The following is an 18248-nucleotide window of genomic DNA, read 5'->3' on the forward strand; positions in this document are numbered from 1 at the left end:
TTAATGTTTAACTTTATAAACAGGGATGAAATATAGGACATTGGCTAAGACAGAAAACGTTCTGCTGCAGAGTAGTTGACCAGTTAGGCCAGTCAATAAAAGATGCTATCAAGTGAATGCTAATAAATCAATGCAATATTTTTCCAAGTGTGAGTGGATATAGTTAATGTTTTTCAGGACTGGTACTAAATATTCCAAATCAACCAATGCTGCTTGCGATATTATGTAAGCCTTGGGCATTCTGTTATGCTCTCATTGAAGCTCAAGCATGTCAATAAGCACTGTACTTCTGTTCTGATATTTAAGATTGAGTCAGATACACTGCCCTTGACATATGAGTGGGTTTCATGCTTGTAGTGAAAACAGGACTGACAAAAGAACAGAAATGAAAGTAGGCATTGTAAGGATGATTTAACATGAGCTGGAACTGGCAACGCACCAGCAAAGGTCACGGTTGCGACTAAGAAAATAAAATATAAAACTGTGAACTGAATATGTGAAATGGCTACTGTGTGTGGGAGTAAGTAAGAGAGACAAAGGAAAACAAAGAAACAGAATGAAATCCAGTCAAGAAAATCTGGGACAACTATTTCTACAAGAATCAAACAGGATAAAAACAATGAACTGATCTTAAATACATATCATTCAGATAACACACTGCAGGAAAAAGGCAAAAAACAGTTAATAGAGAGATGGATTTCTAGTTTCTGGGGAGACAATGGGGTATATTGTCCAGCTTCTCATCATGCTGCATCCCTCCATCTTCTCATCTGGCTTTTCTTTGGACAGGTGTCTAAAAAAAGTCTTTACTTGGCTGTCAGCACTGACAGGTTCTTTTCTGTTTGCCAGGAGACTGTCTTCCTTGTCTTTCAACTCTAACTCCTGAAACAGAAATGGGATATTGCAGGATAAACCCTGATTGCTACAGGTACAGCTGTGTATCTGTACCTGACAGAACTTTTAGAGGTGAATGGTAGTTCAGATGAACCCAATGATTCTGCACAGATACAATTTTAATAAAAAATGGTGCCAACCCATTTTAAAATGCCAACCCATTTTAAAAAAATCTGAATGAGGCGCCTATTGGACTAATTGAACCAAGCTAATGTCTAATAAAATCTCCATTTAGCATTATTAATCTGTGTATGTCACAGCACTGAAGTGACACTGCTTGTAAAATTATGATTAATATATATTCTCCATTCTCCAGAGTGTTATCTTCTATTGCTCTTCAAACAGTGGTGACAGGCAATGTTAAGTTAAAGTATTAAACATAAAAGTTTTCTTTTTCCCCCACTTTGACGTGACATAAGTGAATCACAACAAGCAGCCCTTTCTTTGGAGTCACTGAAAAAACATCTACCTCACTCCCAGACCAAATCACTTGATGAATCGAAGTCTGCATGTAATTGCATGCAATCACTTTGCCCCCTCCCTTTCTTCTCTTGCATTCTAATGAGCTCTTAATGGGTCCTTGATTAGAAAAAGGCACGAAAACAGCTGTCAATGCTAGCCAGGAAATGATGGATCATCTCAGAGACTTTGGTGTCCATTAAGGTCTATTCTGAGCCTAATCACCAGTACAGTAGGTGAGATGATGAAAAGAAAGTTTAATAATTGGTTTTCATCGTGCATAACAGTGATCTTCTTTTTCTTGAAACTGTCAGATGTCTGCTGATGTCTGAGAGGAGCATGTAGACCCAGACATATTTTACTAAACCAAAACCTTTATTTTGATTTACATGCTCAAAGGCTTTATGGGAAAGGCAGATGGCAAATAAGGAGCTACTCAGTAACTCCAGAGTCAGAGGATAGGCTATAAATGCTTCAGTGGCTTCACATCACATAGCGAAACACCGCTTAGTCTACACCTTCCACACACAAGCCTTATCATTTACAGGCATCAAAGTCACGTTTAATTCAAACAGTTATGTTTTAGGTCTATAGTCAAAGTTACCATAACACATATTAGCTAATGTTAGATAACTTGCCACATCTTCTTCACACATTGCACAATAAGTCACTGACAGTTATTGTGACCTAATTAAAATTAATCAATTAAAAAAGTTGTTAGAGCAGTGTTAAAATTCAGCCCTAATGTCTACAGAAATAAAATGCCTAGTAAACCTTCACATCCTGGTCTCTGGCTCATGTCATGCCAACTTTACTAAAAATAGAAATAAAACCTTTTTACACTTTTTATAGAAATAGTGTATGTGGTGATTTTACAGTGAATGCAGCTCAGTCACACTACCTGACTGTGACTGATCACATACTGTGTGTACTTAGTTGAAGCATCTGCACCTGACGTGTAGCTGTATAGACAGCTTTGTTTACTTTTCAATATGCATAACTAACTAACCCAGTTAGGCCTGAAAAAGAAATCATCAATGCATCATGTTTTAGTGATTTTGCATCTTTAAAAAAAGAAAGAAAAAAAATTCATGAATATCCCTTTTTGAAATTTATGCTGCAGTATAAATGCTGAGAAGGACAAACCGAACTCAAAGAAAAGGAATCAATTCTATGATCAAACTGGGTGGTCAATGCTGATATCCAACACTGGCATCTTCAGTAACTAAATATCTAACATATCTTCACATTCTGGCCTCTGGCTGATGTCATGTAAGATTTACAGTAAATATGAACTGAAAACAGTCACTAGGTGATAATTTAGTTTTTGTTTTTAAACAAATGGGAATGTGGAGAATTCAGATTCCTTAGATTTTCTCACTCCATGCTGCAAATACTGCCTTAAACACACAGATAAACAGGTAAACATAATTACATTTTAACTTTGTAATATTAAAAGGCACTAAAATCAACCACATTCAAAGCTGCTACAGTTTACCTGTGGTTAATTCCCTCCAGGTTGTTTCACTTGCTTCCTGCAAATTGACCTGAAAATGGCATCAAATGCAGCTATGATATCTGAGAGCAATCCATATATTAATCGTATGAAATCCTCTGCACTTTTGAGGTACAGATAAAATACAGGGGCATACAGCAAGGAATAAAAGTCTGCCATACAGTCCCTCTGTCTCTGACTTATTAATAATTTATGCAAGCTAAAGCACAGAGTGAGCATTGTGAAAGAGCATTAATGATTAATAAAACACAACAAGTCGTTCTGTGTGTGTGTGGCAGATATTTATTCTTTGTTGGCTTGCCATACGTGTTTCACCTGTTACATGCAGAAACTCATCACACGCTTTCTGCTTGAGGTGCTATGGGAAAGTGCAACCAATTTGATTTGCATAAGTGGTCAAAATAAATCAGGCATTAAACTGATGGAAGCTGCACTGGTTGAGTTTTAAAGCATAGTGGTATTTAAGCAATTCTTAGAAGTGCTACATCATTTTAGTCTTTTAAAGCTTTCAATGAAACACAAAAGTGACCCCCATTTTTACATAAGCACAGTACAGAACAAAAGGCAATGGCATGGGATCTTCCTACTGGAGCTAGAAGCTGAGGTTTCTTTCAGATGAAAAGGACAGTATAAAGGTGGACCACAGCTGCTTTTCCACTGTAGTTATTCTTAGTTGTTAGTCACTACTGATGTATGACAAGGGAAGGAGGCCTGGCAATCCCAATGTGTATTGTATTCTGATATTCCAGAGGCAGGTGTGGCCACTAAAAGTTTATAAATAACCCTCCCCATCCTTCTATACAATGATGTGTCCTTCAATGATGCCTTCCTTAATTTTCCTTCATCCCTCTGTGCTTGTAAAACCTGTTAGTCAGAACTACCTGATAACTAACACACAAACTCTAAGGGATTCATCCCCTGAGGAACATTAATATAGTTGCAAAATTCCACAACAATCCACCTCATAGTTGTTGAGTTACTGAAAGTGAGGGTTGGATCTATACTTCTATACCTTGAATCATGCTTGTAGAATACAGGAGCTCCTAGGAGCTACATAGAAATGATAGGATCAGACGGCACAGACGGGGATGCAATAAAAGAGGTAGAGGAAAAGGTGAAGTACAACAGCAAAACGAGGTGGGACCTTGCAGGTGTTGCTTCCACCATTATTAACCTGTGGTTTTCAATCAGAGTACAGAGCTTTTCAACAACCAGGTGGTTTGAGTTAAAATATCTCTTAAGTTTCCTAGAGAGTACTTCAAAGATGACTTGCTCCTTTCCATTTGTTTTTCACTCTGATGCTGTCTTCCTCTTTTTGCCCTTTTCTTTAAGGCTCCTCTCCTTCTCTTGGTCACCTTTGTCTTCCTGCCTGTCATTTTCCTGAGTTGTAATGCTTGTACCCTCATGGGACAGTGCCAGTTGTTCTCCTCAGGCCAGCTGTTCCGGTCATTTGATCTGGCCGCTCCTACTGGTCAGTACAGGAGCTACTGCGTCATCTCTTAGTTACTTGTCCATGGATCTGTCTGTAAATCGATCTGGCTACTGGTAATCATCTGTGTGTGTGTGTGTGTTCATTTAGGACAAAGAGTGGTGTTAAATTAAGAGTGTGTGTGTGCAGGGGAGTCATGGTGGAGTCATTGGTCTATATTTACCACCTTAAGAATGAGGGAGCATTGTGTTGTCCACATACTTGGCACTGAAGGACACTTTGTGTTCAGGGTCACCCTTGCTGCTTCATCAAGAGACAGAGAGAGTGAGGTTGACACAGACAGGCAGTCAGAAATAACAGAGAGAGGTGAGCCTTAACAAGATCTTCAAGGGCAAAGACAGACAGAAGAGAGAGTGGGATATATCTGTCCTACACGTCTTAAACCCCCAGAGGACTTCACCTGTATCTTTAACAGACAGTGAGTGGCAATTCCTTTTCTCAGTCTTCGTTTACATCCAGCACAAACAGCATACTATAACTGATTACCATTTTCTGGTACCTTTCAACAGCTAGGACAGGGAACTGACAGGTTAAGACATGTAATAATACTCAAACCAAAACAGCTAAGCGGAAATGCTCATGTGTTGTTCATCTACATCTATGTACGTCTGCATACTGGTGGTAATTCTTAGTCTGTCTTTGTATTGTCAGAGAAGCTGCCTTTCTCATGTTGTTTCTCTTGAAAGTCTTTGCTTCGCCAAATACTTGAACTTCTTAATTGTCTCATCTTTTGATGATAATTGCTCACTAGAGATGGCATAAAGCACGCTCCTGCTGTGTTCTGACAATGCTTCTCCCTCCAATGGGTAGAACAAGATGTCATTATTATTTGTTTTTAAAATCAGAGATCTGGAAACTGAGCTCTCATCTGTTTCACTCCAGACTGAAAAGTGCACTTTTAGAAAAGAGAACCGCATTTACTTTTGCTCCTTTCCCTCCAGCGGCCCAGGATCCAGCATGCCTATTGAGACTGATCAATTTTAACGTGCCAGAGGTCGACCTTCCATTAACGGTGTTCAAACAAACAACTCCCCTTGGACAACAGTGAGTCCCAAAAAACAACAACAGGGAAATCAGCTGGTCGACTAGCCTATTAGCCTGTTAGCTGACTTTGCTTCTGTTTTTCATCATGTAACTGAAGGACATGAGAAGAAATAATACATTACACTTGTTTATGACTCCAACACTGGTGGCTGCTTTGGGGAGCAGGTGAATGAAGTTATTACTCAGGCGCGGCCTGATTCTGTTTGTTGGGCGAGTTCTACATTCACAAGAGTCACATGATTAATGATGATGATGATGGGCAGGGTGTGGGCAGCAGCACAACGAACCTCAACTGATGAATTGTTAGTGGCTCAGTGACCCACAAAGGGGTGATTCATTTAACAAGGGACAACAAACCTTTCAGTTTCCGTCTCTTGGACTGCGTACAAGTGTTGAAGCAACATGTTTATTCATAATCACCATTCCAAATACACACGCTGTCTATTTTGACAACACTACATTTATTATGATATTACCCTTATAAATGTAACACTGGAGCACAATTACAATAACAGCTGCACATGCATTTCAATAATTAGCTGAAATAAAAATATCCAAATATCTGAATCTACTCCTAAGATGTGGGGTCACTTATGCAGCTGAAACAATTTCATAACATCATAAGATGTCAAGATGTCAAATAACAGACAGTAATCAACACAATGATCGGTGATAAGTAAGTAGCTGCAGCTTTGCTTCAAACATTTTTAAAAATAACAACATACTGTGTGTAAAGATTGCACCTGTTTTTAAGTGTTGCTTATTGATTTCTTTTTAAAGTTGCATAATGGCACTTTGGACCAGAACCCACTTCTGGTAGGTGTGTTTGGCTCTCCTTCGCTAATGGAAGGATGTAATTGCAGCAGATATTGATTCAGAAACATTACGTTATTAATGGCACCCTGCTCCCTGGTGTCCTTTTAGATAACACTAATTTATCAGAAAATTATATTTAACAAGAAACCGTTAAATGCATGTGATTTACAATCTGCATACATTTGGAGACTGGTCTTACAGTTGTGCACAGTCATTACTTTGCCCCTTCAACTGAGCAAACAACAACAAATGTAACTGCGAGGTCTTGTCTGAACACAAAGCCCCATATAAACTGTGTTCCTTGCCAAGGATGAAGTGTCTTCAGTATAAAGTGGCCATTAATTTGCCAATTCATCAGCACTCAGTAAGAAACATACAGCTTTGAGTTACTCCAGACACTTCAGGCTAAGGCTACACGGCCTGCAGTGTCTGAATGACTCTCACTGACTCTGGCTCCTACACACCTCTGCTTCCTCTCCCTCTACAGGTACAGGTTGGGTGGGTTACCATGGAAACCAAGATGGTTATGCAGCGAAAACAGGAGGAGCAGGCTTCCCAGATGTCTCACAGTGTAAAACTGTCCTCCCAGATCAAGAAGAAGAGCTTTACTACCAGGTGCAGACACAGTCTACTGACAGTAGGAAAGAAATATTATTTCAGCCTTCAATTTAAAATAAATAAGTTTGACATTATTACATGTTTCTAATTGTTAACAAACCCAATGGAAACGAAAACATTAACAATACTTTTTTTTAAATTAAAATAAATAAATTAGTGGCTTGTTTTTAGAGATATTATTTTTTGAACAGGAACTAATGTGTAGGTTTGTGGCTGAGTGCCACAGACATAAGGGAAGTTGATTATTAAAGATTTCGGCTTTCAGTAACAACTACAGTATAAAGGATAGTTTACTGTAGTCAGTGTAGTCTGTAGCAGTTTCTAGCTGTAATCTTACAACACTATAAAATTCAATGCTCATCTTGACAAGTCAAAATGAAGTCTCATTCTGCCTTTAACCCTGATTTTAATTGAAACAAGAAAATAATCCTAATGAGTTGAGATAATTCAGTTTAATTCTAGTGTGGTATCTCTTGTTTCAGGCCATTTTGAGAAATTATATCCTGAAATGACACTAATGGCAAATTCACTGAACTAGTTTTACAATAATGCATAAAGAGACAAAATGTAATATAACTTGAACCAGGCTGAATTATCTCACATTATACATTTAACACTGTATTAAAGATTATTTGTAACGTATAAAATTGTTTTGCAGTAAATTAACTTTTTACCTTTATTTACAAGTACAGTTGTCTGTTTCTGTCCTAAAAGCAATTATAAATCACACAATACAATTTGAATAGGATATTGTTGTGTGATATGTTCAAATGTGTGCTGATTAATCACAATTGATTTTCCCTCTCTTCAGATCATAAATGAAATTAAGTATTTAATGAGAAAAACGAGACAACGTTACCTTTCATAGGGAGCTCTGACATTTTATTATAGGAGTTTTCTGAATTTTATACAGAGTATACACAAGCACACTTAAACACAGCAGTGGGATTCAATTTTGTCTTTTCAGTGTTTGGGCGGGTCCATCATGTTTGTCATGTCAACTGTCTTGCATGTTAACAGCAGTGTTATTGCCTGTTGCCATGTGTATGCAATCTTTGCTGATGTCTGTACTATCTATAGGTCAACAAATCCGGATCTCTACCAACTTGAAACCGGATACAAATTGGAACTAGCTATCAGAACTCATTCCTGCATGAACATACGCACACATTAATAGGTGGAGCTAGTTGCTAAATAAATGTGGACAACTATGTATGCAGTCCTAGTTCAATTACTTTGTGGTTACAGTATTATTGTAGAGCGTGGGTATTAGCACAAAGTTACGTTTAGTAAACAGCAGGTGTATCAGTCAAAGTGTCTCTTGCCAAACCAAGAACAAACAGAAACAACAGGGACTGCACTAACACAAACATCAGTAGTAAGATTAAAATCAGCTGGGCCGGCAGTTTCAGATTCATTTTTAATATCTGCACGACATGAGAACAGGCTCGGCTGTATCCTGGATGTTTCAAGGACTTTTAAGCCTTCTTCTGGTCCAATTTGTAAATTTGTAAATCTCAACTTTAACTTCTCACACATAGTTGCACTGTGGATGAAGACAAGAAAAAAAATATCACACAGCAGACACACCAGTACTCCCGGATGATTTGATGAGATCTAATAGATAGCACTTCTGGCCTATTCTAATAGTCTCAAGTCAAATTTGCCTTCATTTTCACCGTCCTCCTGCTGCAGTGAGTTATTGAATTAGGCAAACCTATGGGGCTGCAATCTCCATCCCAGAAAAAAGCGAATTGTACCCATTTTCCTCTTTAGGGATGATGAAAATAAGCAATTACAGTAACAAATATAGTTCAGCCGAACTTAGAGGTCACCTCTCTCTTTCTTAAAAAAAAAAAAAAAAAGTGAGAGAGAAAGAGACCAGGTGCTTGATGATGTTTATACTTAGAACATCTTCAGTGGCAGCACACTCATATTTATCTTCAGGTTAGACTGAACAAAGTGGCCTCTAGGTAGGTTTAGCAAACAAACACCTCTAAAGAAGAACAACAGTTTTATCTATAACAGGCTCTGTACAGTATTTTCTTGTTTGTAAAATAACTCAATAAGTATAGGATCAGTCTACAGAAAGTGTACAACCTGCCAGCCTTGTACAAGCTGTACAAGTTACCGACAGTGAGGAAAGATCATCCAGTGCATCTCAGAACTTTTCCTCTTTTTTATATTTCTTCTTGATAATTAAGTTAATATTTTGAGGAAGCCTGTTGTCTGTAAATGCAGACAACACAGCTCAATTCTAAACACAGTAATAGTATAATTTCTTTCTTAAGTATATTTTTGCTTGAAAAGGTGCATTTGTGTGCATATGTTCACATGCCTGCTCTGAGAGCTGGTGTCCCTAGTGTGTATATCTGTGGGCTATGGTTGAGCAATACCACCCTGTTGCAGGCTCTGCGCTACATTATTTAGCTGTCCAAACCTCTCAGCAACAACTCAAAAGGAACCTACACAAAGGAAAACAAAAACATAAAACGACAAAAGCAGAAGTTGTCCTCGGAGCACTGTGAAATGGGGAAATTTCCCAGCTTAGAAACAAAAGAAAACGAGAAGTCATGTGAAATTTGCATTGCCATTTGTACGATAGCTTGTTCAAAGTAATGCCTGAGGATAGATGTTAGTAGCAACGGCAGCTGGGAGTGTGTAATACACACCTGGGTAAATACACAGTTCTGGCACACAAACTTTTAGATTTTTATTTTCACATTCGCTCTTCTGTCGAGCTCTTGTACTTTGTGTTGTAATGTACTTTACTTCACACGTGCAAAAGCTAACTGTAAATCTATCTTATTTAATCAAACAACATGTGTAAAACAAGGAAAGCATTCAAACTTAAATTATCCTGTCGATGTGGGTGTAATTATTCTAATTTAAAGTGCATCGGTCATCTGTGGATAAAAGCAGAACAAAAATGGATGCTTCTCCTGTTACAAATATGCCTTTCAACGTCATTGCCTCAAATGACCGTGCTACCATCAGCCCTCTTCTGTTCACGGGGATGCAAATAGAAAAGGTCAGCTCAGTTTATTGTTGGTCCGCTAAATGTAGAACTCATACTTTAGTGTAGGCTTACATGTGTGAATATTGTGTTTGTGTGTCTACATGAATTTATGCCTGTAATAAAGCAACTACTTCCTACCTCCACACAAACAACTGTCAGTGTGTTTGGTTTAGAATGCCTAGAAGTGTCCTGTTACTGCTCTCTAGGTTTGGTTCATCAGGTTTAGTTTGTGTTCTCAACTGATGAGCTGCAACAAACAGCTCTATCACTGCTCTCCAGTGGACGCAGACACATCGTGGAGTCAAAATTCAACATTGCAGATGATTGCGTGCTGTGATGCCAAAACAATTAAAATTGCCACTGTACCATGAACAGCTTTTGAATTAGACACACAGCTCATAAACGCAACAGTCACTATTTGCCTATGCTCACATCAGCAGCTACTGTATCTCTTGATTATATAAGCTCCCCATAGATGATACCAATCATGTTTATACACCAGTGGGTAAAAAGGGGAACACTGCCAAAGAGGAAGGAGTGGATGGTTATAATATTTCATGGTCTTAAAAGAAAACAGGTGATCCGTTGATCTGCGTGGACAGAAGGATTAACAACCTACACATGAGGAAGAGGAAGATACACTGCAAAATCTAAGATAAAATCCTGGGCTACAGTCAGTTAAAGGTGTTAAAAACATTTCACCAGCAGTTTTCAAAACAACCATGCGAGTTGCGACCAAAGAGATTTTATGCACGCTTTATGCCCAGCAGCTGTGTAACAAGAAACAGTAGTAATACTGTCAGCCCTATCACTGTAACCAATATTTTGTCCTTAACTCAAAAAATAGTACAGAATTTTGTAATTCTTATTTAAATATGAGTTGATTATGAATGTGCAGATCCCACTTTAATATTTCAGATCACAGTAGAATGTGTGTTTATGCTGTGCAGTAACAAATCCGCTATGCCACACAATGAACCATATTTGATGGCTTACCCGAGCTTCACAGATTGACAGAGGGTATGAGTGCAGCAAACAACATTGACATCATACTTCAATGAGTGTCTGCCTTTCATACATTCTCAGTCCCTCCTTCACCCATTGTTTTTGTTTACTCGCAACAGAAGAGAAGACAAAATATATTCATCTGGATGTAAGATAAGAGTTGCCAATTTAAAACCAAATCCCCTGGAGTGTTTGACTGAATTACACCTCATGTACATTATGTTTGTCCACATCACTGCAGCTCTCTTTGATGTGTGGCCTCCTCTGCTGTTGAGACACAGAACAGGAAGAGTCGCTGCTGCTTTCTAGTGGCAGACAGGAATTATGATCTGATGAAATTGAGAAAGCATAATGTACCATAAAGCATGGCAAAATGAATAAGCGTGCTAATAAGAACACTGAATCCCTCCTTCAATGGAATAAATAACTGAAGGATGACAAGGGAAGATATCTATTTTTTAATCATTCACCTGTGTCATCTGATGATATGCAAGATATCTTCTGTTAATCAGGCTCCGTTTCATTTTCCCATAACGTTCTCTGTCTGTCACAGTGATGAAGAAGCCTCCTACTCTGATTTCTATCCTATCATCCCTGGTGATCTGATGTCCGTCAAGGAGATCCTGAACATGGACAACTTCCCCCGTCACAGGACATGGTGAGACACAAGATCTGACTAATGATCTAATACATGGCTAATATCTATCATATGGTGTTATGTTTGTACAGGCAGGGAAATCCACTACTGTTTTCTTCCTAAGCTGCATCAACAAATGCCAGGACTAGAGTATACAGGTTAAATAAACAACTTTCAGATCGGCCATCAGTGATTGGACATAAAAATGCTGAGCAGAAGTGCTCTTTCATTTATTCACTCACAGGCACACAAAAAAATACATTAGTACCAAAAATAAGTATGGTAATTAAGAGCAGACCAGAGGTTTAACTTTGTGTTTAGGAGACAGTACAATTGCAATAATTATATCTATTTTCATTTTGTCTTCATAAAGATAGCTATAATTATACATTATACAGAAGAAAATATGTATTTTGTTTAAAGTGAGAAAAAAATCTTGACCTTGAAATCTTCAATTGAGTGAAAAAAAATTGTGATAAATGGTGGTATAGTAAATAAAATTGATAATTGATAAAGTTATTGAGAGTCTTTCATAAAATTAATGTGAAACACATTTGTATCCAACCATGGCTTAATATACATAGATACAGAGAAGGAGCTAAAACGGCAAAATCTGACAAATGCCAAAAACTATATATTGATTTATGGTATAATATTGTCTTAGCTTGAGACTAATAGGCTGGCAGAATGTGTTTACTCCACTTGTTATAAGAGGCAACAAAATGCTTACTTCAATGACATTTTTAAACCAGTGCAAAGTAATACAACTAATAAGCTGCACCTCCCACCTGGAAATCCGAGTAATAAAACAGGACTCCATTTGATAATTAGAAAAACTTGTTTTACTTTTCATACCCGATGTTAACAAGTAGTTAAATTGACGGAACAGGGAGAATTCAAAATCGCCTTTATCTACACTTCTTGGCTAGTGGACTTTTTTTTTTTTTTGTGGCTATACAATGGCAACAACTCTCACACTACAACAGGAACTATGAGCAATCCTCCACTTTTCTCCAGAGGACTACAGAGAATAAAATTCTGACTCTACCAAGCATCCCCACCACATCATCACTCTTCACTTTATTTGAAATAGGAGTGGGTCAAGTTTCACTCATGCTTTGCTCTGCAAGCCACTGACAGCACATAAGCTTTTATGCCAACAGTGAGTCTTAATAAACAATGAAAATGAGGTCTTTTTCCTCAGTCTCATATGTCTGCGAAGGGCCAGCTGGGGACTTGTCTCATCATTTGGTGTTTCACGGATGTCATGAAGCCAGTAAGCCATAACCATTCAACTGAAGCCCTGTTTAGTTTTTTCAGTAACCCCACTGTATTTGTGAGAAGGCAGCCCCTTCTTTAATGACATATATGAACCACATCTTTGTGGTCGTATGTTCTTGTTATCTGGACAGGATTACCGAACAACTGTCAAGAAGAACGTGCCATACAACTACAAATGACTCCCAGAACTGGGAATACAGGACATTAAGTCTCTTGTGACATAAAGTGCCTTACCAAAATCCCTTTTCTATTGTAGGGGCACCTTGCCCTGCCTGGGTTATGTAGTATACATGTTGGGATTCAATTGCATTTTCCATTTGGGGGCTTAGCAGCAGTTTCCTTCCTGTTCTCCAATGAATCTAAAGTCTGATTAGACTTTTGCTGTGTCAAAAAAAGACTTGACATCTTCATCAGTGCTTAAAGTGACAAGGCAATTCCTTCTTCAAGCCATGGAAGGAAGCTCTGGATGCCAACAGCAAACTGACAGACACACAAGAAGTCACAATGAGAACTGAAGGAGAAGAAGAGTAATGCTAGAAGATAGAGTTGCCAAGTAGGGAGGGTGAAAAGGGGGGAAGTCAGTGAGGGTGAAATCACACCCTCTTGAAAGACAAAACACATCTGACAGTAATGAGCCTCAGCTGCAGCGATGTGTCCCTGCCAACTTGGCATCTCATTAGGTTCCCTCTCCCATGCTACCATCAACGAGTGTCGATCCCATCCGCTAACATGCTTTGTTCTATTTCATCGGTCATCAGATATTTCCTCCTGTTAAATTCCTGTACCTCTAGATTAAACAATGTTGACTCCTGCAATACAAAAGTTTAATTTCTCTACCAAAAACCAACTCCCATTAGAGATGCTCAGATGATTATGGTGTGGATTGATATTAAAGTATGGATTTATAGAAATGCAGTTGACAAGAAAGAGATTTGTTTTGATTTCTGTCGAAATGAATGTGCATCTTTGTGTATTGGTATGTGTGGCTCCAATTACACATCTGATTCAAATAATGGTTTGTCCACTATTTTCTCTTTGTTGTTGTCTTCAGTGGTGGTTTGCTATTCTTTACACCAATAATGGGTATTACAATTACAATTTTAAGTAACAACTGAACCATAAATCTGCTCATATTCACTGACATAATGTGTTCCAATGGTTCTTTTGCCTCAAGACCTAAAATCTTGCACACACTTTACTAAATGATCTTGGAGCTTGCTTCAGAAAAAAGTCAAAACCCTGTTTAAGGGTGCCTAAAAGAGAGATTGTGTGTGTGCGCGCATTTGCATCTATGTAAGCTTGTGTTTATTTAAATTTTATGCATGCTCTCTGTACATTTCACTAAATTATCACAAGCATTTGTAGGGCCATTCATGCTCTAGTGGCCATCCAAGCTCAGAGCAAGTGTTTGTGAATATTTCAAATTCAGTGTCTCTGTTGTGGCAATGTGTGTGTGAAGTATGTGTTCAAATAATTAAGCCGTGGGGACTGTCAATCAAAAGATGGTTCAAGATGCACACCCCTCTGGTAATAAGAGAGCAGGGTACTAAAACGCTGCATTTAAAAAGGCAGAAAAATTTCAGAATTGCCTGAGTGGAAGTGTGTATACCTCCATGCATATAAATAAACTGCATTTGCACAAGAGAATGCGGGATGTACCTAAGGGTATATTCACAGCTACAATACACAATATCTGCTTGTATATATTTTAGACTACTGAGGGCTTCACTGACATTGGCAAGAGACTTGTGGTTCTGCCTAATAGCTCAGGGCACAGGTTCAATCAGCTTTAGAAATAACAATATCTACAGTATATTGCAAACATGTAAATAAAAACAACCCCAAGTTATAATAGTTGCTATATCTTGCTACCAAGACAAAGATAAAATGTGTTTCTTCTGAGTGAATAGACCATCACAGCTGCCTGCCATCTCCATGACAACCAACTTGATGAAAGAGAAGTCAAGGATGTCACAGCCGGCGACACGGTGACACTTTGAACTGTCCACACCTGAAGGATTGTTAGAGCAGCAGCGCCTCATCTCTTCACAGTGATGTGAATCAGCAGAGGCAGCGAGGCCTGATATTCCAGTCATAAAAGAGTAACTTCTCAAAACCTTTGAACGTGTGTGAAAATGGTCCTCATGTGAAATGATACGTAGGTATAAATGGAGCAGAAAACCACCAACCTCGCTACTGAGCCTTTCAAACGACCAGCTGCCAAATATCATAAAACTAGAATTTGTCTGTAAATAGACGGGGACAGAGAGAAACATTAATGTGCCAAAGAAAAAAGAAAAAATCTAAATTGCTGTTTTGTTTCTCTCAGAGGTCAGTCCGTGTTGTTACAAAATATGTTCAAACCTGAATTGCTGCATCTACTTTGGTGGGTTGTTTTGACAACCTACTCAAAAATTTCAAATTAAGCTAATTATGTCCTGCAGATAAACACTTCAAATGTTCATAATAACAAACTTACTACAGTTGCTTTGTTATGATTGCAACAGCCAATTCATTATGAATCAGCATCCCATTATCTTTGTTACCTAAATAAAGACAGTTTAATTAAATGTAAATAATCCATATGCTGTGCTCTACCAGGGAAATCCTGAAGGAAACTCTGGCTGCTGATGAAGAAGAGTATCACAGAGATAAGTGGACTTTGTTTGGAAACGAGGCTGAGAAGGTGGAGCTGGACGTGCTCAGGAACCAGCATATGTTACGCACACGCATTGACAAAATTGCCCTTCGTAATCAGGTGAAGGTTTAGGTGTCAGGAATAATGCTGGTCACCTACTATGAACCCTAGATGTTCACAGAGCATGTATAGGGGTCACAGCAAGTTCAGACAATAGAACAGCAGAACACAGAGGAGTGAACAGTGTAGATGTTGTTAGACAGCAGAGATTCCTGCTATAACTTCAAAACAGTGACTTGAAGTCTCTAGAAGATGAAGATATAATATGGATAAAACAACAGGTAAATTAGGTAAATACTGGTTCTGCCGTGTTTGTAACTTTTATTTGTAGTTTGATTAATTTGTCTAGATTGTGGAAAGACGTCCTGAGTTTTGTTGATTGACAAGTGTTGAACAAAACGCCAGTTAAGACACTAAAGGTACAGTGGAATGGAGGCTAGATCAGACCTGACGTCATGACTTGGCTCTTTGTTTCACATTAAGAGGAAGTGTTCATTTGCTCAAATAAAAATCTGCTAAAATAAAGATACGGTATCAGTTTTATATAGTTGTCAAGTTAGACAGTACAACCTGCACTTTCTGACAGTTGAGACACTTTCTAGTATTGTTTAACACGTCCATTGCAGTAACTTGTCAAAAACTATTTGTTAAACATGTGATGAGGACTAGTCTTAAATTGCAGCCTCTAAGGTTTGTTATCTTCAGTAAACTACAAAATGAATATATATTTTGTTATTGCTATTTTAAATCATGTGCACTTAAAGAAATACCTATGGAGCTTGTATCTGTGATTTTTTGAGTAGATTTAAAAAAATAATACAGATAAATACAAATATTTTCCACTGAAGAGTACCTAAATCTACAGTATATATTTTTTATTTCTTGTTCAGTAAAATGTTTCTACTGTGTATAGCTACCATTAAATATTTTAGTCATTTTATAGTTTATTTTAAGATACAGAATATTCTGTATTTAACAGCAGGTTACTTTTTATTTCATCGACACACACCATTATTTTTATATGATTTATTTTGTGAATCTATCTTTGCTCTAGGCAGAAAAGAAAGTGTCTACCTACATGAAGTACCTGGAGCGTCTGAGTCAGAAGGCTCCAGACTTTCCAATCCCTCTCAGGCCTCACGCTGTCTGGAAGGGCATGACAGTCAAACTCTCCTGTACTGTCCACGGCTCGCCGCCCCCAAAGGTGACATGGTAAGAACTCCTATTTCAGTAGCACTCCACTTACCTACTGTAATACCTTTTAAAGAAGTTTCTATTAAATTCCTCTGCTAGGATAGTAAAGACTGGTGTCATTTTAATTTAGTCTCTTTCTTGGTTTAAGCATTAGAAATTACAAGTACCACCATTATAACCTTCAGGGAAAAAACTACACATGGTGCATAATAATGTTCAGGTTTTTTTTTCAGCTTTATGATTCTTCTGCTTTTCTGTTTCATAACTGTAAAAATAATCAACTTATTTTTTCAATAATACAACACAGTTACACTCTTGTGTTTCATGTATCTGTTGCAAGGATGTGTGATAAGGGAAAGTTAAGTCCTACACCAGTATTTGGTATTAAATGAATATGAAGAAAGACTTAAAGCCGTAAGTTGCTTCCGAAAAAAAAAAACTGCACTACAGCCCTGAAGCCTGACTTGAATATTGATCTCTGTATTCATATGAATTCACCTGTGTTAATTCAGGCAATGTGTCAAACTGTCGACCTTGATACTTGAGTTAGACTAGCTGATGAAAAGACTGAGTGTGCTCAGTATTCATGAACCTGAGCTGAGATCCAGATAACCTGGAGCTTATGGGTTTCACAATCCCATATGGGATCCATCGAGTCCAATGAGCTGCAAAAAGGCTGCCCTCAACAATGCCCAGCACAAGAGAGAATAAGAGATCAAAGGCCTACTCTGGCTGTTTTACATTCAGCCAAACTAACATTTGACTAGTGAAAGACGTGCTTAAGTAATCAGTGGGTAGGAGCATGAACCGCCCAGATTTAGCTTGTTGTTGTGCATTTTGCGTGACAATTTAAAAAAATAAACTTTGAACACATTTAACTGTATCCTTATATGTCCACCTCAGGTATAAAGATGACGTGCCACTGAGAATTTCTGACCAACCATGGAATTACAGTCTTCAGCAGGCATTTGGTCTTTACTCGCTGGAGATCAGAAGGTCTGTGATTAGTGAAAATCCTTAATTAGGACTGAAAATCTGTGCAGAAAATGAATGAATATGATGCAGGGGCATGCAACATGTGAGAGCAAGTATGGATAGCATGATTTATCGAGTAATAAACTTAAAAAATAGAATGTAGTTAAGATAAATATATTGCTGTTTTCTAAGAATAATAAACTAAAATATATTAAGTGCTTTAATATAAAAGGCACAGATTTTCAGACCAGAACGCTATGAGAGTCACTGCTTTGTAACACTACAGAGACATTTTTCAGCTTAGGCTTCAACCCCTTGCACGACAACTTCACCTTTCACATGCAAATAAATGACACCTAATATCCTCCATCCATCCCTAAAAGGTGCTCTCCTGATGATGCTGGCGAGTATAAAGTGGTAGCCAAGAGTCCCCTGGGTGAAGCTACGACCTTTGCAACGCTTGTGGTGAACTGTGAGTATTTCCTTCTTGCACATCAGCACAACCGTTCTGGAAAACTATTATGGATTATACAAAGATGGGTTACAACACTACTCCTTCCAAGGACTAAGGTACAAGAGTTCAGCATCATACTTAATAGTGGT

The 18248-nt window shown here is 38.1% G+C and overlaps 1 protein-coding gene across 1 annotated transcript in view; it reads left to right on the plus strand.

Annotated features, from left to right (window-relative positions):
• Nucleotides 1-4647: 4647 nt before the first annotated feature.
• Nucleotides 4648-18248, plus strand: part of myom3 (myomesin 3) — a 47017-nt gene continuing 33416 nt past the window's right edge. The window contains 7 exon segments of the mRNA XM_026370030.1: nt 4648-4776; nt 6706-6833; nt 11414-11518; nt 15380-15536; nt 16531-16688; nt 17574-17666; nt 18029-18117. Coding sequence (XP_026225815.1) covers nt 6727-6833; nt 11414-11518; nt 15380-15536; nt 16531-16688; nt 17574-17666; nt 18029-18117 — 709 coding nt within the window. The 5' untranslated portion in view covers nt 4648-4776; nt 6706-6726.

This window comes from Anabas testudineus, chromosome 16 (genome assembly GCF_900324465.2).
Source record: "Anabas testudineus chromosome 16, fAnaTes1.2, whole genome shotgun sequence".
Taxonomy (NCBI): Eukaryota; Metazoa; Chordata; class Actinopteri; order Anabantiformes; family Anabantidae; genus Anabas; species Anabas testudineus.